Genomic DNA, 27,620 nt, shown 5'->3' with positions numbered 1-27,620 from the left:
CTCTGCCGGGGAGAGTCAATCGCGAAAGAATCTCATCACCCTTCGGTTCCCTCTCTCTTGGCTTGGGGCAGAATCGAGTTTAATTAATCGAGACACACAGCTCGTCGAAGAAAGTGCATTCGCGAAGCAGCGCTGCGGGAAGCTCAAGTTTCGATCGACACGGACCATTATCTCCCAATTTACAGGGGCGGCGCAGTGGCAACGGCTGTGCTAAGAGTTTTCGCGTGTCGCGACTGGATAGCTCAGTGCTCTGGCCTGTCGTAAAATGATTGAATTATCCATCCGAGTTGGCCCTGGGAAGTTGTTCGCCTCGGCCAAGTTTCGGCTTGCTATGCCTCGGCTCTTACGCTCTGTGTGTGTGGAGACGCGATGTGCGGAGAACTAATTTCGACGCAAAACAGCGCGCTGGCGTGGAAAGCTCGACAAGTTTCAAGCGAGAGCTTCCTACGGCCTGTGTAACGGGATAGCGGATAAGCCGATGAGGCGGAGACATCGGCGCGAGGATGGATCTTCTTTTGGGAGTGGATTATTGTGGGAGAGAGATAGAGAGTATTAGAGGTTCTTTTGAGACGAGACATGGCGCGCTCGGATTATTAATTTCAATGCTGGAAAAGACGCTGCTTTTTTCTGTAGCCGAGCTGAGAGATCATTCGATCAAGAGTTTACTTTTAATCAAAGCTTCGCGAATATGCCAAAGTATATGAAAAAGTTGAGCGGCTTTCGAGAGCGACAACAACCCATTTCCTCTATCCCTTCCAGAAACTCGTCGAAGGACAGTGTCTCGAATCAGCGATAGAAAACGGAATTTACTCGCGTTACTTTCCCCCTCACACGTCTCCGCTTACATTTTCTCAGCGGCTCGTGGACCTGTCTATTTACTTTATCGCCCCGAGATCTGAGAGAATAAGAAGTCCCTTTGGGGCACGGACACCTGCCAGAGGGAAAGTTTTCACTTCGCTGCTGCAGCAGCTACATTCGCTTTCTGTGTATAGCGACGTTCACTTCGCAAGTGGAAGAGTGGAAGACCAGATACGTGCATTTGTTTGCTGCCTGTCCGGAGATAATGCTTTTGTCTTGTAGATAGATCTGCTCGATGCGAACTACTACTGGCTGTGACGTGCTTTTGCTTACGGATCATTGTGGCTTTTTTGCGCTGGGACAGTTCGAAAGTTTTGAATCTCCCGCGGTCGGCGATTCGAACTTTGGAATCGACGCTTTTCAATGAAAGAATAAAATAATTTAACAAAGTGCTGTTCACCAGTATCTTAATGAAATCACAGTGGAGAAAAGCGCGAAACTAAATATACATCAAAGTGGTGATATACCTCTCGCGACAATTATATTAATTTGATGCGTAAAAATTGGGGCGTTTCATTCTCGCAAATTAGATTGCTCGCGCTCTCCCGAATCATTTTTTTTTTCGTCGGCGAAACCCATTATCTCTGAAAGCATCCTAGAATTGAATTCCCGTCCCCCCACGCGTACGGACACTGTACTCTAACGAAAGCTATCGTCGACTAAAAAAAAGGTTATAATTTCGGCGCGTATAATCGCACGAGCTTTTTCGCCGAAGCTCTCGTGCCAATTTCGTACACGTGTCTCATCCCCCCGATATAAGCCGGTGAAACCCCTTCCAGCTTTCGCTCCGGTTAATTGATTCCTCTTCATCCACACACGATAATGCGAGCCAGGTCATAACGGACACGTAATCTCTTGCTGATTTTTTTTTTCGTCGACGGCTCTCTTCTTTATCCGCGCGTATATTCAAGCTGCGTGCGCACGATCGCATCACTTTCGCGCGCGCGCTATCCTCGAGACCGGTAATTGAATATAGAAAATCGATATTCTAGTTATCATCGCAAAGTCGGTGAATAGTTCCTCTGCCGCTCTTTCGCGTCTAAATTCTCCCCGGAATATAATTCGGTTTTCTATGTACGAAGGCGCGCTGTGTGTATCGGAGTTTCTAATATTAGCTTCAGCGGATGAGAGTTTTTTGCGCGCACGTATACTGTCGGGGCGCAAAAAGAAGTTAGCCGGGTACTTTTTGGCAAGCCGTTATAACGGGATCGGAAAAATTTTAACGTTCCTGTACGCGGCAGATTCCGGCCGGGCTACATGCCAGAAAAGTGGACAATGGCTGTAGTTGCGCGCTGGACACGCGCTGGGTTAGTTTGAGCCTTAAAGTAAATAAATCCGAGCGCGCGGTATTTGCGCAGCTGCGGTAAATTAAATTCTGCTAGAATCTATCTTTGTCGCTTCAGACGTATGTATAAAAATAATTCAGAACTGTTTTTATAACGAAGTAAATGTGAAAGTCTCGGGATGTCCGCTACAGCAGTAAATGCTTAAACAGATGCTCGTGAGGATCAAAATAGTTTATACAGTTTGTCAAGAAATAGAATGGTCTAAACCTACAAACAATTCGCTTGAAAAATCTCAGCAGTAAATTCTTTCATAGCCAGCGAGCTATTTAAATTTGGTTCTTTAGTCATCGGCCGATGAAACACAGCTTAGCCCGGGAGGCCGCGAATCGTCAAATATTTGCCGGCACCGCGTGTGCCGAGGGTCGCTTAGATGCCGCCGCGTGACCGCGGGCGCAAAGGGTCGAACGTGCGGTTCACCCGAAGGCGCCGACCGCTGAACTCGCTGTAGCTACACACCGAATATACAGGGGATAAATCAACGAAAACTAATCGCCGCTCTGACGGTTGGCCGAATGTATGTGCAGCGGCTTGATTACGTGTACGGTCCGGCTGAGGGGGATTGCTGCGCGAGGGAAAATTCACGGGAGAGTGGAGACATTTTTGCGGTTTTTTTACCTTTGAGATTTTAATCTTTGAGCGGTACGCTGTGTGAAGGAAATGAAAATAACGAAAAGGGAGATTTGAAGGTGTTTGCTTCGTGTATTCGTATGTAAATTTATGTATAAAACAGTGTAATACAAATGTTGTGTTATCGATCATCCGTTATCCTAAGAATTATTCAATAGACGAAAAATCACACGGGCTTCTCGAGTTGTGCTTTTGACGAAATTCCGGATGAAAATAGCCAAAAGTGTGGAAATCAGTTGCACGAGAGGAAAAGCCAGGTCATCCGTGATATTATCTCTGGCGCGACGGGGTTGGGAAATCGCGCGACGCGACGAGAGCCATATTTTAGGGTACGTCGATCAGGTATTTTATTGCGCGGGAATATAATCCTCGGGGTTTTCCCTTTTGCTCCAACCACTTCCTCTTCGCCTGATGAAATTTTGCACGCGTTCTCGGCGTGCGCACCGAGTGTGCAGATATTTGTCTGCGGACTAAATAACTCGAATACGGAGATGTGGATTACCTTTTCCACTGATGAAATTACTGGTTTAGTTTGGCTTCGTCCAGGATCGTTCAATCTTATACTATGTGTTGTTCAATTTACGAATTTAAAAATTTCAGTATAGGTTTAAGTTTTTAATCAAACCAATTTCCATACAAAATCTTTCGTATGGACGGCAAGTTGGGAAATAGTTTGGTGGTCGCATTTAATTTCTACAATGTAAAACATACGATTGATATAATTAATTTATGAGAAAAAGCAAAAATTATTTTCAAAAAACTTACTTGAAGCTCTTTTGTTAGTAGGGACTTGTCACCAGTTTTTAGAGCTACAAATAAAAATTATAAGTTACTTGTAAAATTGTTTGATTGTATTGTTAGCAATTGATTGTAGTATAGTTGTTGTTCTTACGGCAATATGGTCTCGATACAGAAGTAAAAACGAGGTACCTTCCAGATTCAATTTTATGATTCACAGCGTTAATACCCATTTCCATGCAATCAGCACACGAGTTGCCTTTGTCAACTTCATCCAAGATTTGCAATGCCTCTTTATAACTTCCATCCCATTTGTAGCCCATTAATTTACAATTATTTGTTTTCGAATCGTAAACAGTTTCAGTGAAAAATCTGTAGGCTAAATTATGACTGCAAAGCATTTTTTGTATTGCCATGAGCTTGGTTTCGCATTCTGGTTGAATTATTCCTCCATTGACGTAAAAATCTACATGGCCTTGATTGTGAAAGACATTGGACGATTAAAAAAAATGTAACGATAAAAGTTACGGAAAAAGTACGTATATCGGTTTTGAAAATAAAAAAATTACCACTGCGTTCTTGTACGCCTATTCCACTGACGTCTTCGTCATTACCCGTTTGAGTGTGAATTACATCGACAAAATCTGCGTCGCTATAGTCAAGTTTAAAAATTGGATCAACACTTTGAAAACAAGGCCGAGCTGGGTCCAACCCCGTGATTCTTTCCATCTTGAAATTGCTGCTGCTTTTAATTAAATGGCCCGCTTGACCAGCAATTTGTGCTCCAAGACTGTGTCCAATGAAATATAAGTTCTTCCAGGATTCATTTTCGGTAAAGTTGTTCAAAATCGATACTTCTTTTTGCATACTATCAAGAAACCTGCATTGTAAGAAAATATTATATTCTATAATACCTTTATAATTGTGTAAAATTGATATCGATATGTGGGTTCAAAAAAGGAACAACAAATTATGGAACATACTTGACTATACCTTGTGCCACTTTGTACGTATTATGAACAGCTTCAACATAGTTCCAGCTCTCACTGCCTTTACTCCAGTCGATTATGATAAGGTTGTAATTGATCTAGAATATGAAAAATTATAAATATGTATTCATACGTAAAATAAAGCCAAACTCACAGCGTTGTGTAATCCTTTTTGAAGCTTCTTTATCCATCCTCTCTGGTGGTGGTCCTTGAAACCATGAATGATAAAACAAGTTTTTCGGGACGAATCAAAACCATCAGTTTCGAGTCCACTCCAACCATTTGGTCCAATTTGTATAGCATCTTCACCATTTTTATTGGCTAGATAAAAGTCTGTTCCATCGTATGTCGGTTTTGAAGAAAAACCGTTCATTACTGAACCTACAATTTTCTTCTTTAATTCTGCACATGACAAGTTAACGGGTGTTTCTTTAGTTGAGACGAAATAAAAGAAAGAGACGTTGAACAGCGCGATGAATAAAGTATTCATTTTCGTATTGGAAATACACTTTTACTCGAAAAACTATTTTAATAAACAAAATCACTTCTACAACGATGAACAATGTGTGCGCGAAAGAATTGTATAATGTTCAAAAAGTAAGAACATTCAGGTATTTATTGACTTTCGGAAAGCTATTCATGGGCGAACTAAAGTTGTTTATCTATAACATTTTTATTGTCAAGGAAATGACAACACTTTAAAGTATTCTATTTTGTACAGAACTCGTGACGAAGTTTCATGCTTTTTTTCCTCTTGTATTTTACATACTATATACTGCATTTATTTACTCAAATTCATTTGACGTACTTTTCAAAAACATAACAGACTATGAACTCCCACTTTTACATTTGTATTTTGAAACAAAAATGTAACCAAAACCTATCAGAACTATAGTACCAGCCATGCGAACCGCAAACCGCTCCTGAATTATTAGCAACAACTCACCTACTTTCGATTAGACGACGTATACCTATTTCTCTTAGTCGGAGAAATCGGGCACTCGCTACAGGACTTCCGAGGTGCCGCGAGATTGACGTGGCACGCGCGGCCGACTGGAGTAATGATTAATGAGAAAACGTATGTACCTACGTAGTCGGGCTGCTGGAATTATTCATCGTGGACGGAATTCATTTTATTAGGGCTATCCGTGACCGAGAATCCGAGGAATCGATTTCATTAAAATTTTAGATGGCGATTTTTTTCGACTACGTGCTTCTCCGCTTCTTTCCTTTTTTTCAAATACTTTGATCCTTTTGTCAGTCGACCAGATTTGGATTTTGTTGTCAACAAGCAATGAATTCTTTTGGCGCTTCGGAGAAGGTTCTTCGATCGTTTATTTTCTTCTTCCGAAATCTAAAAAACGTAGATGAAAAAAGAATTGAATCTCTCGCGAAATGAAAAAGAAAGACAGTTTATAAATGAAAATTCCAAACGCTGAATACTCCGCCGGAGAACTTAATTTTGGCCATCGTCGAATTCACTCTTTACTGAGAATTTCCCAGTCACGTCAGATGCATAAAGTATGTATTTTTCCAAATTAAATAGAGCTCCCTTTCGTCGCCTCGCGCGATTCGCAAACTCAGCTGTGCAAAGCGTCCTGACGTTACCGTTTTTTCCCTCATACTTCGTGTGCTCCTCTTTTCTATTCGCAGAAACGCGTCGGTGCATATGCTGTCAGCGTATTTTTTCAAGTACACTACTGGAGCTTCGCGGCTGACGTGGCGTTAAAATTCCACAGTACAAAAATAATCTAATAAATGGCTCCTATTAATAAAAATAAACCCGATCAGATCGAGCATTATCGGCCTCAAGCGTGCAAGCGTTTTTAGAACGATTGCAGCGTGTGCCGGAGCCTGAATATTTCATCGTTACCCGAAAGTTCAGTTCTCGCTTTTTCGACTACTTCTCCTTCTTATTCTCGTTATCGCAACTCCTGCGGCTTTAACGAACTTTCGCTCCGAGGCTCCGCCGGCTTCGTGTACTCGGGTATAGTATGTGTGCCTACGTACATCCTCCCGAATCGCTGCAGGAGGATCTCGTGGGAGAACGTGGGCTGGATCTATTTTTGATAGACAAGCTGAGCAAGGCATGTATGAATTGTGTGACGTATATGGAGCGTTGGTTTTGACGTCAGTGTATAAAGTGTATCGTTTTTTTCAGAATAACTCTCTCCAGTACTGAATACCCGTTTACTGTGAATTTGACAGTTTTTGAATTGTAGTCCGCTTCAATTTTTCTTCACAACGAAGAGGACACGTATGTCGCGAATAAATACAACAAAAGCCTTCGCGCAAAAATAACCAACGAAAAGATTCGATTTTCCCACCTCATCCAGCAAGCAAACTCTCACGCGCTTGACAGCCTGTTGTAATATTCAATTACACTCGCATCACCCCATCCGAGCCCCGGGCATAAAAATTTTAATCTCGCCGCTTTTAGCATCTCGCCTCCTATGTATCCCCCGATAAAGCCACTTCGAGCGCGACGCGAACAAAATAACACGGAGAAACAGAAGGTAGATTCGCAGCACAGCCGCCCTTCCGTTGTCTCCGAGGCCTCCTTCTCGCCTACGTCGAAATTTCATTTCGTCCCGCAAAATTGCGGGGGTGTAAACTTGGCCCCCCGCCTTTCTCTCGCGCACCCGCAAAAGACGGGAGATATTGAAAGCATAAATTCGCAGCTCGTTATGCGGGCATCGGCTTTAATTCGCCTCGCGGCTTCATACATACATGCATGTAATAGAGCTGTACGCGTAGATCCTGCTCCTCCTCAGTCATTCTCAGGCTCGCCGATCCGCTCTGAATATCACCCTTCGGAAAGCTTTCGTCGCTGGACGCTACGCTCTCTCTCTCTCTCTCTCTCTCTCTCTCTCTCTCTCTCCCTCTCTCTCTCTCTCTCTCTCTCTCTCTCTCTCTCTCTCTCTCTCTCTCTATCTCTCTGTGCGTGCGGACCGGAACTAGCGGCTTGGTATGCATGGATTTTCTGGCTTTGCCGCAGTTTCGGCCTCGAATTCATAGTAGCGCTACGATATTCCAGCCTTTATGCAAAGTTCCCCGAGGGTTCGCGCTATATACGTTGTGATGTCTGGAAGAACGCCTTGGAGTGAATTTTGAGAAATGATAACGTTTTGGCTCGTCAAAATTAGTTGTATAAATCATAAAAGAGTAATTCCCGTGTCTCTCCGCAACGTCAGCCTCCATCCACTTCTCGGGTCATTATCTAAGAAACGCGTGCTTTGTATCGTCTCTCCTCTACAGCTCGAAGAAGAAAGCTTCCTTACAGTCTTTCCACGTCGGAAAAGTGAAAAGTACGTGTATATGCTCGACGGCTGCTGCAAGCTCGACCTTTTTTTTACTCTTTCCCGCTTCTTTTCTCTCTGAGTAAGATACCCTATTTCCGTTTCTATTATGAGCGGCGCTCGGACTCCAGGCTGGATGAGGCTCTACTATCCTCTCGCGTTTTTGTGCTTCCTTTCTTTCCTCCACACGCACACACGTACAAAGAGGAGGTGAAGAAGCACAGATGGAGTACCAAGCCGGATCAGGGAGAGAAGAGAAAAGTCCATTGTAGACGTCGCCGGCTAATTTTTGTTATAGTAGCTCGCCCTACCCGCCACGAGAGAACGTGCTCTCACGCTATGAAATAATTATAAATACGAGCTGTACACGGGAGCTTCCGTTGTTGAAGAAACGCGAAGTGATAATTTTTTAAAGCTTTAATCGTGCGATGTATCGAGTAGTCGATCGATTCGTAGTTGACCTTTTCCTCGACGAGTCAATCCATACAACGCATGGAGCTTCGAACAAAATTACTCCCAAAAACCAGACGCATGGATTTTCAAGGGAAACGCGCTATGCGTATATATTTTCTCGAGCCGCGTTTTTTCTCAGCACACGGAAGCAGCCGTATAAGCACGCAAAGCCGTGTGCTTTTACCCGCTGCCGGTCGCCGACACAATGCGAGAGAGATAAAAAGTAAAAGCCCGCGGAGTAATTTGAATAAGCACGGAATAGGATCTGTGTGCGCGCGCGAGAGCTTTTCATTATATTCCTCTGCGCGGAGCTTTTTTGTCGGGCGTTACTTTGCATTTTAAGTTTGCGAAACAAAAGCTAGAGCTATTTAGCGCTTCTCTCAAGGAATTTATCCGATTTCCGCGCTTTTTCTCTTTCTCTGCAGCATTGTATATAGGAGTCTATGCTGCAGGGAATTATTATCTCTGATTAAAAGCGCTAATTGATTTCTGGGGGAGAAAAACGCAAAATTTTATTGTAATTGATTCAACGCGACGCGGGGGTATAGAAAAAGTTTCTCGATGATATTTCGAATTCGTATCGAAGCTCTTGGAAGAACTCGTTCGATTCAATAACCGAGAAGCTCGTCCCGAGTCCCTCGTAGCATTAAAAAAAAGAAAGCTCTCGAGAAGTTCGACAGTCACGCGTCCCTTGAAGTCTAAACCCTCGGCTCAAGGGCTACTTAGTCGCTAGTGTCCCTCCGGATTCGGCAAGCGCGGCAAGTCGTCGAAGTAATCGCGCGAATTTTTGTTCCTCCGCTGGCTAGCTCGAGTGGGTTGAACCGCGCTGTCAGGGCGTTTCTCGGTCTACCCTAATCTTGGGGCTGCAGCAGCACCGACTGTCTCCCGCGAGAGTCTCAGACGCCGGAGGCAACACCTCCTGTAATTCGCGCCCGATCGGCTGGAAGCAAGGGCTAAATCAGTTTGCCGTGCTTTTGCTCGTCCCCCCCCCCCCGGAAGAAACTGTGAAAAAGTGTTATCCAAAAATTAGAGAAGCGCGCCGTAAAACGACGATCGCACCGTACAGTGAGAAACTACGCGAAGGACACCATTGTCATATCCAGCCCCTCTATGCCACTCGACAACTTTGCTCTCCTCGCCCTCGGCAAAGCCGTCATCATCACTCCTCACTCTAGCGCGCGCATCTGCAATGCAAACACCTCTATAAAACGTCTTTCCCCCTTGACGCGTTACACGCGGCATAAATAAACCATACACAATGTACCGATCTCACACCCCCTTAGCGTCTTACGCTTATCTCGCGAGTATGGCACTATACACGTATACGCAGAGGACGGTGCGAATCCCGACGCGTTTCTTGCCGGGACACGAGGAGGGTGTATAGCACACGCAGCAGCTGCATCTGCGGTTGCATGAGTTAAGGCCGACGGCGCCGCCGCCACGTGCAGCTGCCGACAAATGTCGAGCCGGCCCCGCGGATGAATTACGGATTCAGAGGGCTGAAAGGGCTGCCGCGCTCGTGTCTGCGCGGAATGGCGCCGTCCTAAACCGCTGCGACAGCCGTCGAAAGTCGGGAACGCCGGAGTGTGTAGTTGTGGGGGTAGGGAGGTGTGTGTCTGTCTTTTGCGCAGTCGGCTATTATTCGGTGATTCTTGTTTTTCGGCTATTGTTGAGGGGGTGGTTGAGTGACTTTATTGGGTTGTCGGTGATTTTAACGCGAGGCCTGGATCGGAAAAAAATCTTTTTTTTTACACACATTAAACTACAATCCAGATCTTTTTTTTTCCAGAAAATTGTTGGCCATAAGCCTCGGGATTATTCACTTCCCCCACAGAGCCAGAGGCCAGCAAGTAGAAAACTCCGCATTCGGTCAGACTAATCCAAACAAACCCTACACACACGTACAGCCGAGCAACCTCATCAGCAAGGCGAGCAATAAGCAACGCAAAGCCCAAGCTCTCGGAAAACAGCTGGCAATATAAAAATGGTAATCGAGTACGCCCGGAATTAGAGAGAAATTATCTCGCGGGATGTATAACCTATATATATATACATGTATAACCTATATACCTCTCGGCTCTTGATTTGCGCGCGCGCTCGAGGAAATCTCATTTTTTTCATAATTAAGGCCTGCTCGTCGACGGCAGCGCGCGCAGGTTCGCGCCCGTGCATTTGCAAATTACAGCGGCGAAGTGTCGTCGGTAAATTTCAATTTCAGGCTGCCGCTACTGCCCGAACCTACCCCCCTCTCCGCCCCCTTAATTTTATCATTGCATACAAATCTCTATTTTGTGCTTGGGCGCAATGGCTGCTCGTATTTTCGCCAGGTCTCCTCCTTCGTTTACGGGAACACGTGTCTCAGCCGCCAGCACCGCTGCAGGTACGCTTTCATGGTTTATACGAAATTGTCTCGTTTTACAACCTGCGTATAGCCGAGCAAGAGGCTTCGCTTCCGGGTTTTATTGCCGGACTTTAATTATCGCCGGAATTAATTTGCCGGGATCTTGAAGAAATCTGACGTTTCGCGCGATTACGAACGTTAAATGCACTTATTCTTGAGGCTGCAAACTTGAGAAGATGAAAGCTTGGTTTTTTTTTCTAGTAGGTATATAACGTACATGTTCAAATATATTTATCCTATTGAAAAATTCTTACAAATTCCAACGTTTCAATTACCCTAAAAACCATAATCTGAAATCTCGATCTTCTTGAGTATAGGGAAAATGATTGAAAAACTTGAAAGCTCAACGTCGCAGTCCCCTTCAGAATTCTAAATAACAGAAACGTGCTATTAATATTCATATTCTCGCGGCCGAAGCCTCGCTCGGCTGGAAAAAAGGTCCAATACGAAAAAAAGACTTATACTCGCGCGCAACAATGAACTTGCCTCGCGCGCGCGGAATGATTTAACGTTTGCGCGCCGCGGAGAAATCATAACACGCTTTGCATACTGCATTCAACCCGATAGCCCCGTAAAAGGAGTCCAGCGCATTTAGTTAAGTGCGTCGCCCTCCCTCCCCTCGACGACGAGCTACGTTTACGTCCTCTCCTTCTTTTTTACACCGAGAGACGGAGCTCGCACTAAATTACCTTCCGCGCGCGCGCGCGCGCGAGAGAGAGAGAGAGAGAGAGAGAGAGAGAGAGAGAGAGAGAGAGAGAGAGAGAGTCGAGGGAAAAGTACTTCGATCGTTATTTTCCGCCTCTTATTATTATGCGCGCAAAGAAAACAAGGAGCGCAAAAACGCGCGCGACTGAGCGAAGACTGTGAGAGAGCGAGTTTTTCCAGGGTTTCTACTTTTCCTCTCGGACTTTTTCCGCTGTTTCTTGTATATATGAGATATGCGCTGCAGCAGTGCGAATGCTCTAAGTGGCCCGAAGTTGCTTCTCGCTGTGTGCATTGGGGGAGTTAGGCGACAAAAGTTGGGGGATTTCTTGTAAATCGAGAATTGCTGTAGTTTACTGGGTTATTGTGCAAGTCTGAGCTACGCTAAGGAGTAGAATTGGATATGAGGATTCTCTCGTTATGAAAAATGCCAAGCCTGAAGGGAAGTAATAACCTCGTGTACGGAGTTAACGTGGACGTGAAACATCTGCTAGAAAAATACTTTTATTCGAATTTACGGAGTTCCGAAAATAAGTACTAATTAAAAGGTATTCGGCGAATTTCACCGATTCCTTAAGTTCTTATTATTAAAAAAATTCTAACATAAAGGTTCGTTTCGCATACTCCGAATCCTATATTTATAGAAACGTTCTCATTATTTTTCACAAAGAGTTATACATGCCGAGGTTCCACGAAAATTCAAAACGACAGAGAATAATTCGCGCGCATTTCTGCCTCCTTTTCGACGAATCCGAAGCAGCAAAAAATCCAGCGGCACAAACGGCGAATCCAAACCCTCGTGAAAAATCTGGAAAAGACGCGATCCGCCTATTCATTGCACTCTCTAAATAGTATATCGCAGCAGAGCAGCGGCAGACTCGAGTGAAAAAGTTCATCGTGAAAAAACGCGATCGCTTTATGCAAAAGGCGGATGAAATTCCTGGAGGTAAAAACGCGAAAGAAAAAGAAAAACTTTCAACGCGTTCACAAAGAGCAGTCGTTATTATGATCGCGCGTAGAGCGTCGTAAAAGAGAGGAAAGACGCGACAAAGTGCCACATTTTTTTAATCGAGCGAACGATCCTTTTTACGCTTGATCCTCGCGCAGCGGTATTCGATGAAAAACACGCGTGCGAAGTTGCAGGGGTGAGCTTTCGCGCCAAAGCGTTGGATGCAGTTGCAAAGGGCGCGAGACGTGAAAAAGCCGCGTACCGAAGCGATTCCGAGCTTTCAATTTTCTGCCGTGATTTCGAGAATAAGCTGCGCTCGTTCGAAGCTTAATGATGTAGTTTCGATGCGGAACATGATAATTTTTGTAAGCTGAATTTTTCATACGAAACGTCTAGCTTTGAGCTTGAGGAAAGGCTGGTAAAGTTAATTATTTTCTAAACAGCAGTGTAAAAATTGCGCAAATCACGCTTAGACCATTAAAATAAAGTTTTAGAATTCGTGTATGGATATACGCGACTTGCAAATTTTCCGCGCAAAACAAATAAAAAGCAATGTCAGCAAAGAAAGAACCATATTACGCATATAGATTTTTCAAAATAGCGAGGAACTCGGTGACGGGTTATTCAAACTTGATTTTTGTAATTGTGATAATATACGGTTAATAATTTGCAGTCTCTTCTTCACCATGTTAGGTAAGACTAACATCGACGAAAATATTATCGACCAAAAATGCATAAATAATTTTCACGTAATGTAAAACGTACTTCACTACGCGTACACTCAAGTTTACCGTATTTTTCTATTCATCTAGTTTTTAATGCTCAAATGCATATGCCTCATTAGTTTTTCCAGACGTATCAGCTGTCACGGATGAAACTTTTCCACACAACTCGCACATTTACGAAGCCAACGAAGGTGAATTCCCGTACCAAGTTTCCATCTAGCTGGATGGAAGACACATATGCGGTGGAACGTTGATCAGTAAGAGGCATGTGCTCACGGCAGTTCACTGTGTTTACGACCATATCAACCAGAGAACTGACAATAATAGGTTCTGAATCTTAGTGGGTTCGAATTATTTGAACGGCTATGGCGGCACTGTCATGGAGATCGACAGAGTTTCACGCCACGATGATTACATTCCCATCACTGAAGAACCTGCTATGTACGCTGATATTGCTGTGATAAGGGTAAACGAGATTCCACATTTTTCTTCGCAATTGTCCTACTGATCGAGAAGTAAAACTGCGTTTTTGTTTTAGTTAAAGTACGAAATCATCGAATCTGACATGGTATGGCCAATAGGTCTGCCGTACCGAAATTACGAGCTTGTAAACCGAACTCGTTTGATCGTTTCTGGATTCGGTTCACCTGCAACGGATGCCCCGTCGTCTCCTGTACTACGAACTATATAAATGTACTACGTCACGCAGTGGGATTGTCAGAATGAGTGGCCACAAGGAAGGATAACTCCAAGTCACTTGTGTGCTGATAATTGGCCTGGATTTGGAACGTGTCATGAACGATAAATTAAAAAAAAATTGTATTCGAATTAATAAGACACAAAATATGAATTGACATTGAATAACTTTCAGTGTGACAGCGGCAGTCCATTGACTCTGGAAAACAAGCGTGTTATTGTTGGTGTAGTTTCAGCGGGGACTGGCTTGGGTTGTGCGACGGGCAGTCCAGATCTTTTCACCAAAGTGTCGCATTACATTGACTATATTTATCGAGAATTGTCTTATGTGTAAACAATAAATAAATTGATGTTAAGTGCAATGAAATTTACGATATGATCGAGTTTATTTTTATTATATTCCTTGATGATCATGGAATTAGTATGGACATCGATTAGATGATTGAATATTATGTTTCGATCGATTGCGATTTTTAGATTCCTCACGGCAAAATAATTAGGTGGGGAGTTATGCATCTAAATGTCTGCATAATATTCAATATATGATGTTCTTATAAGATTTGGCTATACGAAGACGTGCCTTATGGAATGAATTGAATGCTAAAGTTGTAAATTTACAATGCTCATTGGTTTTTAACATACAAATTTTATTCGTTTTCATTCGTTCATTGTTACCATATGGATATGCAATCGCGATGTTAAATAAGCGCGATAGACGTGTTCTCCAATAAATTTATTCCAACGCTGCAGTTAGAATATGCTTAAAAGATGTTACAATGATAGAGATATGTAAATCGTAGTTAAAGTAGAGTCAATAAGAAGAATCATTTCATACATGTGAAAAAAGTTGCAGAATGAACAAGAGATGGTCCGACTCTTCGTTTGTGAAAGAATTTTATTTGAAAAATTTTAAAACTATAAAATGAAACTACGTGCCAGAGTAATGAAAAGACATTTTTCTGCATATATTTTTCTGTTCTGAGGAAGATAATTGTGTGCAAAACAGTATAAATCATCAAGTTCGTGACTAGGCGATCAATAAGATAAGTATAACTTACGTGTGTATATATATATCGCAATGCGAATTGGGCCATTTACACAATCGTTGTGGTGGAATTTCTCAAGGATTCGTTGATGGTTTTCTGCTATATCTATGTAAGTATAAATATTATTTCATTTTCGTATTGATTTCATATTGAGTATTCTAACATCGTTCTGAAAAATGTGCATTTCAAAGAAGAAAACGCTATTGACGATTAGTTCTTAATTGACAATCGAGTTTATTCTATGTTTCAGAAGCGAAAGGTCCCATACACACACCAGACATGAAGTGTTTGTTGATCTTTGCTGTGTGCTGTTTGGCACTAGGTAAGTAACTAATCAACTTTTAATCGAACATTTAAAAACTGAATATCCCTGGTAGAAATGTCAACGGTTCAATGGTTTAGCAATGGCTTATTTAACCAATAATGCCAATGAACCGCTTAGAAAACCGCTAAATAACCGCTTACTGTAATAGAAGCTTATGCACAGCTCCTTGCAGTTAATTTGCTTAAATTCAGTTTACTAGCCATACGTATACAATTGTCAGGTTAAAACTTTTATTAATAAATATGAATTTACCTATATGGTTGAGTATAATTGAAAAAAGGTTAGGAAATGCAAAGGACATGTAACAATTTGTAGATAATATATTTAAGTTGTATCTAGATAGGTTAAGAGGTTAGGATAATCACCAGCTAAATGAATCAATTTAATTTTATTAATATTTCAATTTTTTACATATAATGTAGTCCTATTCTACTATCTGAACAAGGTTTGTATGATACGCATGCACTGCACTTCATTTCCCTTGACCGTACCAAGTCAACTATTATTTCATAATGTCATGCTGTCTGTTCAATAAGATAAATAAAAATTGTTTGTATTAGCAAACTAAATAGTTCAAAATGCCTTGTTCAACAAGACTAAACTAAAAAAGAACCCATTCAAACATTCATTGTGGCTTTGAGTACATAAGATAAGAATTTCACATTTTTCTTGGCATCGGTGATTTTTGACCAAATCAGTCAATTAAAGTAATAATACAATAAAGATTGCTTAAACTTATTAATCAGCTCTTGACATTTTGAAAAAGAGTGCACATCAATAATCTTTATTGTGTTATTACTTTAATTGACTGATTTTGTGAAATTCTTATTTTATGTACTCGAAACCACAATGAATATTTGAATGGGTTCTTTTTTAGTTTAGTCTTGTTGAACAAGGCATTTTGAACTATTTAGTTTGCTAATACAAACAATTACTATTTATTTTATTTGATCAGACAGCATGACATTATGAAATAACAGTTCATGACTTGGTACGGTCAAGTGAAATGAAGTGCAGTGCATGCGTATCATACAAACCTTGTTCAGAACTAGAATAGGACTATATTAAAAGTAAAAAAATTGAAATATTAATAAAATTAAATTGATTCATTTAGCTGGTGATTATCCTAACCTCATAACCTCAAGTTAGCCTCCGGCAGACATCTTGGAAACTTAGCGGTTCCTAAGCCACATTTTTTGTTAAATTTTAGCTTGGCAACCGTTAAAACAGTAAGCTAAGTCTAAAGGTCTTAACAAATTCGAACCGTTAATTTTCTACCAGGGATATTAACATTAATAGTTTTTGTCCAATTTACAAACAACCAATTCAAAATATCTAAATTAAATTCTACGCTTTTAGCTAAAAGCCAACAGTTCTGGTTCCCCATCATCCAGTATTATCCCATTGATGGTAACTTTGATTATCCTTCAATTGTACCAATACAACCAATACTGCCAATACAACCAATAGTTCCGAGCACTCCGAGATATGCCGATAACGGCGAGTATCCATACCAGGTCGCCATTCAGGTAGACGGAAAAGCCCATTGTGGCGGTACTTTGATCAGCAAGAAGCACGTGCTCACAGCTGCTCACTGCACCCACGATTGGATTCAGCAAGGAAAGGATAAAAGAACGATCAAGGTTATCGCCGGCACCAGCGTTCTCGATGGCAGCGGTACTGTTTTGAGAGTCGCTAATGTCAGCCAGCACCAGCACTTCGGCCAACAAAGTGAATCCTCTGCAATATTGATAAACGATATCGCTATCATCACGGTAAGTTTCTTTGATAAGTTTGTGGTTAATTAAGAGTGCAAGAATGTCCTGCTTAAATTAATAAAATTTCATTCCCGATACATCAGTTAACGCAAGAGATTAAGGAATCGAGTACAGTGAAAATCATCAAGCTGCCTCCAGATAACTTTGAAATAGGTGATAACACTCAAGTGATGGTCTCAGGCTTTGGTACTACGGAGCTGGGCGGTCCACCTTCTAGAAAACTAAAAAGTCTCTACATGTCCGTGACCAATCCTAGCATCTGTGCGACCAACTGGCAGAACCGAGGGTCTGTAACAGTTGCCCACATTTGTGCTAAACCTATTGAAGAATTTGGCGCCTGTGAAGTAAGTATCACAACGAATTTTGATAATAGTTTCCAGCTTACGAAACATTTTTTCCTCGAAGTGAAAATATTCTTCACAATACAACTAGTTATTGTGTCAAATCGTACTAATAGTTAAACCGTAATCCATACTATTTCCCTTATAATCTTCTACCTTGCAGGGTGACAGTGGCGGTCCTTTGGTTCTGGCTGACAAGTCAACCATCGTTGGTATCGTGTCGCAAGGTATCGGCTTGGGTTGCAAGTCTGGTTGGCCAGATCTTTACACCAGGGTGTCATACTACTTGGACTGGATCAATTCCCAAATAGCATTGACTAGTTAGATGAACGATCGTGTGTCCTTACAAGCAAAAAGAAAATATTACGCGATTTCTCGATGTATTTTGATTAAATAAGCAGAATAAATAATGATTATTATGAATAGCGTTTGAAAGTTTAACATTTAAAAAACAAACAATCAGCGTGCCAATCCCACACTAAGAGAACTATATATTAAAATTTATAGTTATATAAATATATAGTATATTCATTGTAAAAATTGTTAGACTTATATTAAAATTTGTTACGTGTTTACTAGAAATTACTACATTATATGTAAAAATTAATTTAAGAATTTCGCCGTGTGCCAGAATTTGAGGTTATAAAGTTGATTTATGCAGTAATCAGAGACCAAAATCTATAATTTTTTGTTTATCTGGTATTATTAAGTGATAAAATATCATTCGCTGCTATTATTTATTAATTTTGGTCCATTTATTATTAATATTGTTATGACCGGGTTCGGATAATACAAATAACAACACGTTATTTATAGAAAATCACTCTTGAACTCGGACTTTTTATTCAAACGTAAACACAACTTTTCTCAACAGCTGACAGAACCAGACTAAACATAAACAATAACATCCGCGACGTCGTTGATCTCGTTGCTAAGGTCGCTATGCGCGATTCTTGGTGTTCGAATCGCGCAACGTTCAGGCTCGGTCACAACATTGCCCTCTCCTTTTCAGATTGTCGTCCCGACAATCATAACCATCCATCCTTCAAGCGGGTTGATTCTCTTACAATCCAATGATGACTTACAGGAACTGACATCAACATCCTCTACCTTGACCCATCCTAGGCATCAAGTTACCGAGCAATGCTTACAGACGTCATTCCAATCATCACTTAACAGGACTAAGACGGATCCGTCTCTTGAACAATAAACCTCTTCTATTCCAATGATGACTTCCAGGATCTGACCAACGTCCTCTACCTTGACCCCACCTAGGTATCAAGTTACCGAGCGGCGCTTACAGGTGCAGGCTCCAATTATCACTTCCAGGAACAAATAATAAATCGATTTAATCAGTCATCCAAACTAATTAATCACAAACGATCCAGCCATCCAAGCTGGTTCGAATTCAAGCATCAAACGGTTGAATTCATCATCGGTCTAATTCTTTCTTCGGACATGAGTGGGGAGTTGACGCGCCATGGAACCTCTTCTCAAGTCCCTGCTCCGGTATTCACTTTCGCGTTCACGGGAAAAACATGGCTTAAAAGAACCGTGAGCAGAGCAGTCTTCATTAGCCGGTTCAATTTGGTCACATTCGGGTTGGTGTGTCTCAATCAGGTGAAGTGTCTTAATCAGGATCTTTCCTCTTTGTCGGTATACGTCATCACAGGGTCATTCTTATCCAGCCTTCTCCATCGAACGGCATGGATGTGAACGATTTTATCATTCGTATTCGACCTCCTCCATCAAACGGCAAAAATCTTAATGACGTCATCAGGAATTCAAGCAGTTCAATGAAGGAAACTCTCGTTTTAAATCTTGTGGATCTGAAACGGAATGGACCCCATGTCTGCAGTATCATAGCTTTGGCTGTCACATTCAAAATGCTCTGTATATAACCTAAATCTGTCTCTGTAATTTTTCCAAGGGTATCTTTGCTTTTATCTAGTTTCAGAATAGTCTCATCAATAGCGGCATTCATTGATGGTACATTCAGAAAACTAACCATGTCACATCCATGTTTGTACAGGTTTAATGTAATTATTGATGAATTCATTCTGAGATTCTCTAAACTTGTTGTTTTCTGAACTACACTACTAGAAATATCAGTAACCACGACATTCGTTACTGGTATTTCTAATCCTGATATTAACCTATCATTATGTATGTTCACATTCAACAAGTTTTGGTTCTGAATGATGTCATCAACAACGGCATTCGTCAATGACACATTCTGATTCTTAGCTGTGTTGCTAGATGGTAATTCTAATTCGTTGTTGACGTGCGTCAAATGTGTAACAACTAAATTCGATTCAATAGAAATTGACCCTTCTGTGTTTATGTCTGTGTCTGTATCTATGTCTGTGTTTATAAATTGGGAAAGACTTAGCTGTTGAAATTGATGTCGAAGATCTTTTTGCTTTGCAAGCAAACGGTTACAGTTGTTTATGAGTAAAAGGATTGAATGGTGCTGCTCCGCTAACTCTTCATTAGCTAGTTGATCAGCTTGTAGACCAGGTGTTTGTTTTCGCTCCAAGTTTACTTCAACCCGCTGTTGATTTTTCAATTCATTCTCCGTTTTTACTTTTTCTTCAGTTTCATCCTGAAGTCGTGTTTCGTTCAAGATAATATCACTCAATTGAGTAATATTCTGAATTGCTTCTTTTTTTATTTTTCGTAGTAGAAAAATGTCCAATTCTTCAGCTATCCGTGAGTTAATCCATTGCCAAAAATCCAGTTGAATATATACGTCTTTCATGGTGTTCAGTTCTTCCATGTGTTTGAATAAACCATCCTGGACGAGCCCCCAAAATGTTATGACCGGGTTCGGATAGTAAAAATAACAACACGTTATTTATAGAAAATCACTCTTGAACTCGGACTCTTTATTCAAACGTAAACACAACTGTTCTCAACAGCTGACAGAACCAGACTAAACATAAACAATAACATCCGCGACGTCGTTGATCTCGTTGCTAAGGTCGCTATGCGCGATTCTTGGTGTTCGAATCGCGCAACGTTCAGGCTCGGTCACAACAATATTAACTCATGAGTAAATGTGATTAATATATCAGATTTAAAATTTAGTACATAACAGTACTGCTTGGATAAGTGGTCAGCGCGCTCGACTCCTATTCCAGAGGTCCAGATTCGATTCCCGTCACCGCAGAAAAATTTCTTTCTTTCGTTTATTTCTTTCACTTAGCAACATTAAATATTAATAATAATAATAATAATAATAATCATAATTAAAATTCTGAGGTAAAATTTAATATAAAGCAAGTATAACCGTCCATTACTATATAATATAGTAATTTTTCCTGCATATGTAGTAAATTTTAATAACTAGTTTTCTCAGTATGGTAAAGCGTTTCCGCATACTGAGAAAACATGCCTCGTTCCATTCTGGGAAAAAGTCCGTTTACGGCTTGAGGTTACACGGCGTAACGAAGCAAGGCTAAACTTTTACGAAAGTTTAAACTTTTTAAACTAAAAAATTCAAAAAACAAAACCTTTTGAGCAGTACTTATGACTTTTGGAACACCATAAACTACCGAAACGCGTGGTGCAAGTGCTCTCGTCATCAGAAGCTGGGTATTAATAGCATTCCATACTAGACAACGTTCCATACTGGGAGGTCATCTCCTCTAAATCGTAGTTAGGCTACGATTCTTAGTCTTTGTCTTCGGAAAAAAATATTATATTTCATAAGTTTTAACATTGTAAAATAAAACTGCGCCAGAAAAAGGAAAATTCATTTTTTGCAGCGTATTTTTCTGCCCTGAGAAAGATAATTATGTGCAAAATAGTATAAATCATTAAGTTCGTGACTAGGCGAACAATAATTTAAGTATAACTCAAGTATATAAGCAGTACGCGTTGAAACATTTGCACAATCGTTGCGGTGGAATTCCTCAGCACTTTGTCGACGGCTTTCTGCTACATGTAAGTATACGTTTTAGATTACATTTTTTTGTACCATACTTCATTTTAAAACATTCAAATATAGTTATGAAAAATGCAGATAAGAAAGCTCTATTAACAATTAGTTCTAATCAAGCGAATTATTATCGATACATAATACACGATAAATTATATAAAACGTCAAGCCGATAACTAAAGTAAACCGAAGAACTAATCTCAATACTCCCCGATACCTCGAGCCCACATCCCAGCTTGCAACTTCAACTCGCCACGGTATCCATTCGCTGCAGAAACTTCCCTCGCGTATACAGCTCTCGCCATTTCGAAAATGTATTCCGCACCGGCGGAGCACGTGTTGCGCGCTCCTACATATGTGCATACTCGACACGCGCGGTAGTCCCTCTCTACAAGCGCTGCAGCCGCCGTCGTGAAAGGGAAGAGCGAGAAATCCCGGAATTAACATGTCTGGAGAGCGAGAGAGTAGCCGCCGCGAACTTTGTCCCCCGAGCGCTTTTTACCCCCTTTAACTTTTCGGAGGCGCATCGCAGATCACTGCACGCGCTTGTCATCCGTTATCCGCCGCCGTATGCCGAAACACGGCGCGCGTCGTGCAACTCAAATAAAACTTCGACCTGGTTTTTTACGCTGTTGTAATATACGGAGTCGAGCCGGCTCTTTTTGGTGCGCAGACGTTTTCTCTGCGACTGCGTGTAGTTTTTCCGGTTTTCGAGGGTACGAGTGCTTTTTTTCTTTTGCGGGAAACGCGACGGGGAACATAACGCTTTCATTAGAGGAATTTTCAGGAGAAACGGAAAAGAGACCGTTTTAATCGCAGTTTCGTATTTTTATCGCTTCGCCGAGTTTTATTAACTTCACGATTCAGAGACCGATGGTTCACAACGCGTATTGAAAAAACAATTCAAAAATATGAGCGACATCTATGAGCGGAAATAGTTCGAGAACAAACGTAGAATACGCTTACGGATCGAATTCATAAACAAACAAAACTTAGCATACACATGGAGAAAGCTATACAACACTCCACCCCTGGAGTTGATGAATTACACTTTCGAGCGCTCGCGAAATATCCCCCCGTAAAAAAAGGCTGCAGCATGGATAATTCATGGGATCGCGCGCACGTATTGATGATTCCTAAGTCGCCTCTCTCTCTCTCTCTCTCTCTCTCTCTCTCTCTCTCTCTCTCTCTCTCTCTCTCTCTCTCTCTACACCTACATCTCGCCGTTGCTCGTATAAACTAGGGAAGAATATTCCCGTTGAATACCGATCACTTCCATACTTCTCCCTCCCTCTCCGACGGATTGATACTCCGGATGAGCGCGACCGACTTTCCTTCTTTCTTCGACGCTTTTTTTCTGCGAAAAAGATGCAGAGAGCTCTCCGACAGACGCATCGTAAAGTCCGATACAGGATATACGCGCGCGAGGCGAAGAAAACGGATGCCGAAAAGTTTTCCGCGCGCTTCGAGTGCTTTCGCTCTTCCACTCGTATTTTCATCTCGCGAGATTGTATTCTGCGGTTCCGATGCCGCGCTCTATTTGCTTCGTTTATTTTCCTCGGCTTTCTTTATGGATACGAGGACGCGGGATTCGTAAATATTTTATCAGCGGTTGCCGGATATGTTAATCAATCGCGGGTTGATTGTATAAGGCATACAATTTTTCAGCTGTGAAAAATTCTCACTACTACTCAAGAAAAATAAGCATAGGAAAAAAGCATCATCAGTCTTTAGCGCATTATCATACATCTCGCTTCGAATCCAGCTCTTACATATCCATCCGGCCTTCTTATCTATTTCTTCGCCTGCTCGGCAATCTATTCTCTTCTCGGCACCCGACGTTCTGTGTATAGCAGAAGACCGCGTAGAAGCAGCTTTTTCCCGCGGCATCTTCTTACGTTCATCGCTCACTCGCGGCTTCGGCTTTTCTATGTATATACACCTTATATCCGCACCGACTGCAGCTTTTGCTCCGAATCCCTTTTTACGAGAGCCCGAGCACCATTCGAAAGCGCATTTGCGTCCCGTTTTTCCCGCACTTGCGCCGCATCATCAACGACGGGGGATATCCTTTGACGAGATTCTCACGGCTGTTATACAACTGAATGGAGAGGGTCACGGCCAATTACTTTTGCCCGTTCAAGATCGCCGGCGGATTACCGAGGTAATCTGCGGAGCTAGATTACCTCCCTTAATGCGGCTCTCTATGCGCGAGGGTATTAATTCTATACTCGTCATTTGTAATTGGCTCTTTGAGGGACTTTGCCGGTATATATCCCGAGGCGGAGCTTTTCTAATGGACCTATTGGATCGCTTTTTTGTGCAAAGTTCTTCTCCGTTCGATGAAGCAAAAACGAATTCCAACTGCATCGCCGGTTGGTACGCGGAAATCATTGATTAGCGAAGTCGTAAATCTGTCGAAACCGTGATCGCGCGACAGTTATCTCTACGTCTATAGACGCGTATATTGTATACCTATGTGAAGCTATGTCGGCGCATGGAAGCGTGGAAACGACTCGTAGTATTGTTTGCGGTTAACCGGCGGACCATGACAAAGCGAAAACGGAGCTTCGTGTCGGCGACGCTAAACAATAACCCGAGCTACAGAGACTCTCTGTGACTAGTCGCTTCCGGTTTCTTCTCGCCACCCTCGCGCGCGCGCGTGTATATAGTCCTTTAATTTTTTGCCGTCGCTATTGCGTCTGGTGTCCTTTTCAAGAGAAGCGTTTGACTGTGAACGTGTTATCGGGCGACGCGTGATATACGGTCGAGTCGAGTGATTTTATTTCGATTGTATGCTACTCAGTCGTATGGTCGCGTAAAGATAGGAATTTTTTTCCTTCTACCTATCGATTTCAACTTCCGCAAACAAACAATAGACCGTAGAGAAAGATCGAAAGCTCTGCACGCGACCCCTTTCTCAAACAGCGATATACATCAGCTGAAAAACTCGCGACGATCGCAGTCCCGCACAGCAGAAAACCGCAACCGCAACCCGGAAACATCGCGCTGTGTATTATCTTTCGGGCGACTGCGGCGCTGAGGCGGAGTCGAAAAAGCGACGTCGTTAATAAGAGCTTACACGCGCCGAGCGAGCTTGCAAGAGAGAGAGAGAGAGAGAGAGAGAGAGAGAGAGAGAGAGAGAAAGAGAAAGAATGATCACGCGACTACTTTTTGCGATATCAATCCTAGCGGAGAGTGTCCGATTTCTACACGCTCCGGAAGGCTGATAAATGCGACTCTTCGCGAAGCTGACGGAGTCATAGCTGCTGGTAGCTCGTCCGGAAGCCGCGAAAACTCATAATTCCTCTCGCGGGGAGCTTGAAATACGGCGCTTGGTTTATGGGCCGCGCTGGATATCCATAAATGAGTGGAGAGATGCCAGGCAGTTCGTCTTGTTCGCATTTTGCCGGGTTATTGCGCTGGATGATTGCAGTTTCAAGATTAAAGCCGGCTTTTCCGTAATTAATTGCGTTGAAATTTTGGGAATTGTTTACTGTATGTGGGTGGAGAATTAATTTTCTATAAATTGCGAAGTTCAAGATATGATCCGCTATTCGAATTTACTATTCAGTTCCCACATTTCGATGAGTCACAAAAGAGGTTGTCAAATTTATTATCGGTAATGCACATTTTAGCGCTGTAAAGTTTGTACACAGTATAAGCGGTACATTTTGAAAGCGTTACACGTTATGTGAATTGAAATAGCTTGAAAATTAAAGCAGATTAGACGCAGATTAATTAAATTACATCGCCTTTTCTGGTAATTTAATAGTTCCAACTTGATAATCTGGAATAACATTAAAATCCAACGTTTCAGAAGCACTAAGTTCAATACACATCAGTCATGAGGCTTTTCTTGATCTTAGCTTTGTGCTGCTTCGCACTGGGTAAGTAATAAGGAATGAATCATACAAACAGGGTGAGACTTGGTGACAACACGATTAAATATTGAAACATTTTAAAATATACAATTTTAGCTAAAAGCCAAATCATTGGGTATTATCCTGGAATCGGACAACCAATACAGCCCATACAACCCATACAGCCCATACAACCCATACAGCCAGTTCAACCAGTAGGCCAGGGCTATCCTAGATTTGAAGCTTATGCCGGCGAGTATCCATACCAGGTCGCCATTCAGGTAGACGGACACGCCCATTGTGGCGGTACTTTGATCAGTAAGAAACATGTTCTCACGGCTGCTCACTGCACCCACGATTGGATTCTGCAAAGAAAAGACAAGACAACAATCAAAGTTATTGTCGGTACGAATGATCTCAATAATGGAGGCACTGTTATGAACGTCGCCAGGGTTAGTCAGCACCCGCAATTCCGCTGGTATGGTCCAGATGTGCCCATCCTAAAGCACGATGTGGCTGTCATCAGAGTATGTTATCTCACTAAGTTTACGAAATAATCTAGAGTGTAAGAACATTTCGTTGAGTTTGAAAAATGTTATTTTCGACACAGTTGACGGAAGAGATTACGGAATCCGATACGGTGAAGCCTATCAGTCTACCTGCAGCCAACTCAGAAATAGCAGCCAACACCCGACTAATTTTGACAGGCTTTGGCGCTACTTACGCTGGTGGACCGAGCTCTAGCGTACTGAGACATATCTATCTGTACGTGACGGATCACAATACCTGCTCGATCAACTGGTTGAATCGTGGAAAGATCACAACTGACCACTTGTGTGCTACACTGGCTCCAGGATACGGGGCTTGCAATGTAAGATACATACGATAGTCGTGAACTAAGCAGCCTATCAGTGCACGGCGTTTTATTATACCCTCGCTGCGCTCGGGCGCTAATAGACGTCATGCAATAATCGGCTACTTAGGTTTCACGCATCGTAATATACTATTAAAGTCAAAATATTGTTCAGGCTACTTGTTGGATCGGATTAAACAAATTTTTCTGTAACCTTCTACCTTACAGGGTGACAGTGGCGGTCCTTTGGTTCTGGAAGACAAGTCAACCGTCGTCGGTATTGTATCAGAAGGTATCGGTTTGGGCCATGGTTGTGGCTCAGGCTGGCCGGATCTCTTTACCAAAGTATCACACCACTTGGAATTCATCAATGGAGAATTGGCATTAACTAACTAAACGAATGATAGGCAGACTTAAAGAGTCAAAAAGTTGCATAATAATGTATTACAAAAATTATTTCCTAAAAATAAACGGAATATAGAATGAGAAATAATGTTTTATTGGGAGTATAAAGTTAATTCGCGGTCAGAAAAATGGCGGCGACAAAGTCGCTAGTTGTACATTGCAAGTATATATATATATCAAATATGGCGGCGATAAAGTCGCATCCACCAGAGGGCGTATGGCAACTTTAAACTCCCAATATTATCACATAATAAATACAAGCGTTATACAAACATCTCAAGAAAAAATCTCTAACATATTAAATTCAGACGTATACTCACAGAACACACTGCAATAACAATCCATATAAAGCCAATATCCCTTACTTAGCGATCGGCCCTTCCCCATCTCGTATTTGTTGACGACGGTGAATAGTTACGCAAGCACTCGACTCATGGCACAAGAGCAGAACAGACGAGCTTCGCTCATCCCCGGTATATCCACGGCGTAACCGCTTTGTTATTGAAACGCCCGAGAGTCGAAGTGAGAACTTTGTCCGTTACGCGCGGGGGGACGAGGTATATAGAAAGGATATCGAAATTTGTTGTTTTAATCGAACATTACACTCGAGCTTCATTGTTCCGCACCGTTTTGCTTTTTCATCGACGATATCTCGCGTCGATGATGAAGTACGTGGGAGTATAGCGGGTTGGAAATATCGTTATGGGTATTTATCTTTTTTATGGGAAATGATAATGGAGAATTTAGTGCGCGGTTTTACGCGGGGGATATTATTTTCGCTTTCAATATTTGGCCAACGGGCTTTTAGACGGACAAGGGCGCGTGAGTAAATGATGTGAAAATTTAAATGTAAAAGCTTGTTCATGAGGGACTGCAGTCGACGCAGTGAAAATTTAATTCAGAGATCTACAGTTTCAATGAAGCATATTACACTCCTGGCTGCTTTGAACGCGGAGGATTAGAACGAGATATGCCCTTGATTTTATATTTTATACACATAGTGAAATATCCAAGTCTGATTACATTAGCGCACAAGCTGGAAATTGAAATAGCTTAGATGGATGCCTTGGATGCTTGAGCTCGGCTTAACTAAGTCTGAATGCAACGTTATCACGTGCCAGCTCGCCGTCATTCAATTAGTTAGATTCTCGTATATTTGGTTAATTCGACTCGACAATAATACAAAAGTTTCGGAAAATAACATCCCAACCGCTCGAAAAGAAAAATCAACGCTCGCATCCTGGACCACTCAACGATATTACGATATTAAAAAATTATTCCGG

General features: G+C 41.9%; 3 protein-coding genes across 3 annotated transcripts; 2 read left to right on the top strand and 1 right to left on the bottom strand.

Moving 5' to 3' along the window:
• Window positions 1-2,883: 2,883 nt before the first annotated feature.
• Window positions 2,884-5,145, bottom strand: LOC100679637 (pancreatic lipase-related protein 2). The gene is made up of 6 exons (XM_003424986.4): window positions 4,713-5,145; window positions 4,553-4,656; window positions 4,139-4,449; window positions 3,724-4,044; window positions 3,597-3,640; window positions 2,884-3,524 (listed from the first exon to the last, which is right to left on the bottom strand). The coding sequence occupies exons 1-6, from the start codon at window positions 5,046-5,048 to the stop codon at window positions 3,447-3,449; spliced, it is 1,194 nt and encodes a 397-aa protein (XP_003425034.3). The 5' UTR covers window positions 5,049-5,145; the 3' UTR covers window positions 2,884-3,446.
• Window positions 5,146-14,879: 9,734 nt separating this feature from the next.
• On the top strand, window positions 14,880-17,696 carry SP96 (serine protease 96). The gene is made up of 5 exons (NM_001161542.1): window positions 14,880-14,938; window positions 15,080-15,151; window positions 16,514-16,929; window positions 17,016-17,276; window positions 17,437-17,696. Exons 2-5 carry the CDS (start codon window positions 15,109-15,111, stop codon window positions 17,596-17,598), a joined length of 882 nt encoding a protein of 293 aa, NP_001155014.1. The 5' UTR covers window positions 14,880-14,938; window positions 15,080-15,108; the 3' UTR covers window positions 17,599-17,696.
• Window positions 17,697-21,168: 3,472 nt separating this feature from the next.
• SP97 (serine protease 97) lies at window positions 21,169-26,610 on the top strand. Its single transcript, NM_001161570.1, has 5 exons — window positions 21,169-21,221; window positions 25,037-25,106; window positions 25,197-25,606; window positions 25,690-25,950; window positions 26,161-26,610. The coding sequence occupies exons 2-5, from the start codon at window positions 25,064-25,066 to the stop codon at window positions 26,326-26,328; spliced, it is 882 nt and encodes a 293-aa protein (NP_001155042.1). The 5' UTR covers window positions 21,169-21,221; window positions 25,037-25,063; the 3' UTR covers window positions 26,329-26,610.
• The last annotated feature ends 1,010 nt before the right edge of the window (window positions 26,611-27,620 follow it).

Source organism: Nasonia vitripennis, chromosome 1, assembly GCF_009193385.2.
Source record: "Nasonia vitripennis strain AsymCx chromosome 1, Nvit_psr_1.1, whole genome shotgun sequence".
Taxonomy (NCBI): domain Eukaryota; kingdom Metazoa; phylum Arthropoda; class Insecta; order Hymenoptera; family Pteromalidae; genus Nasonia; species Nasonia vitripennis.
The sequence above is the reverse complement of the archived record's forward strand: the minus strand, read 5'-3'. Positions and strand labels throughout refer to the sequence as shown.

Excerpts from the sequence above, each read along its gene's own strand:
- LOC100679637 (XM_003424986.4), bottom strand. The coding sequence starts at position 5,048 with ATGAATACTTTATTCATCGCGCTGTTCAACGTCTCTTTCTTTTATTTC. Across the intron at positions 4,657-4,712 it reads AAAAAGGATTACACAACGCT|ATCAATTACAACCTTATCAT; the intron begins GTGAGTTTGGCT and ends TTCATATTCTAG. Across the intron at positions 3,641-3,723 it reads TGTATCGAGACCATATTGCC|CTCTAAAAACTGGTGACAAG; the intron begins GTAAGAACAACA and ends TTTTATTTGTAG.
- SP96 (NM_001161542.1), top strand. The coding sequence starts at position 15,109 with ATGAAGTGTTTGTTGATCTTTGCTGTGTGCTGTTTGGCACTAG. Across the intron at positions 15,152-16,513 it reads TGTGTGCTGTTTGGCACTAG|CTAAAAGCCAACAGTTCTGG; the intron begins GTAAGTAACTAA and ends CTACGCTTTTAG. Across the intron at positions 17,277-17,436 it reads AAGAATTTGGCGCCTGTGAA|GGTGACAGTGGCGGTCCTTT; the intron begins GTAAGTATCACA and ends TCTACCTTGCAG.
- SP97 (NM_001161570.1), top strand. The coding sequence starts at position 25,064 with ATGAGGCTTTTCTTGATCTTAGCTTTGTGCTGCTTCGCACTGG. Across the intron at positions 25,607-25,689 it reads ACGATGTGGCTGTCATCAGA|TTGACGGAAGAGATTACGGA; the intron begins GTATGTTATCTC and ends TTTTCGACACAG. Across the intron at positions 25,951-26,160 it reads CAGGATACGGGGCTTGCAAT|GGTGACAGTGGCGGTCCTTT; the intron begins GTAAGATACATA and ends TCTACCTTACAG.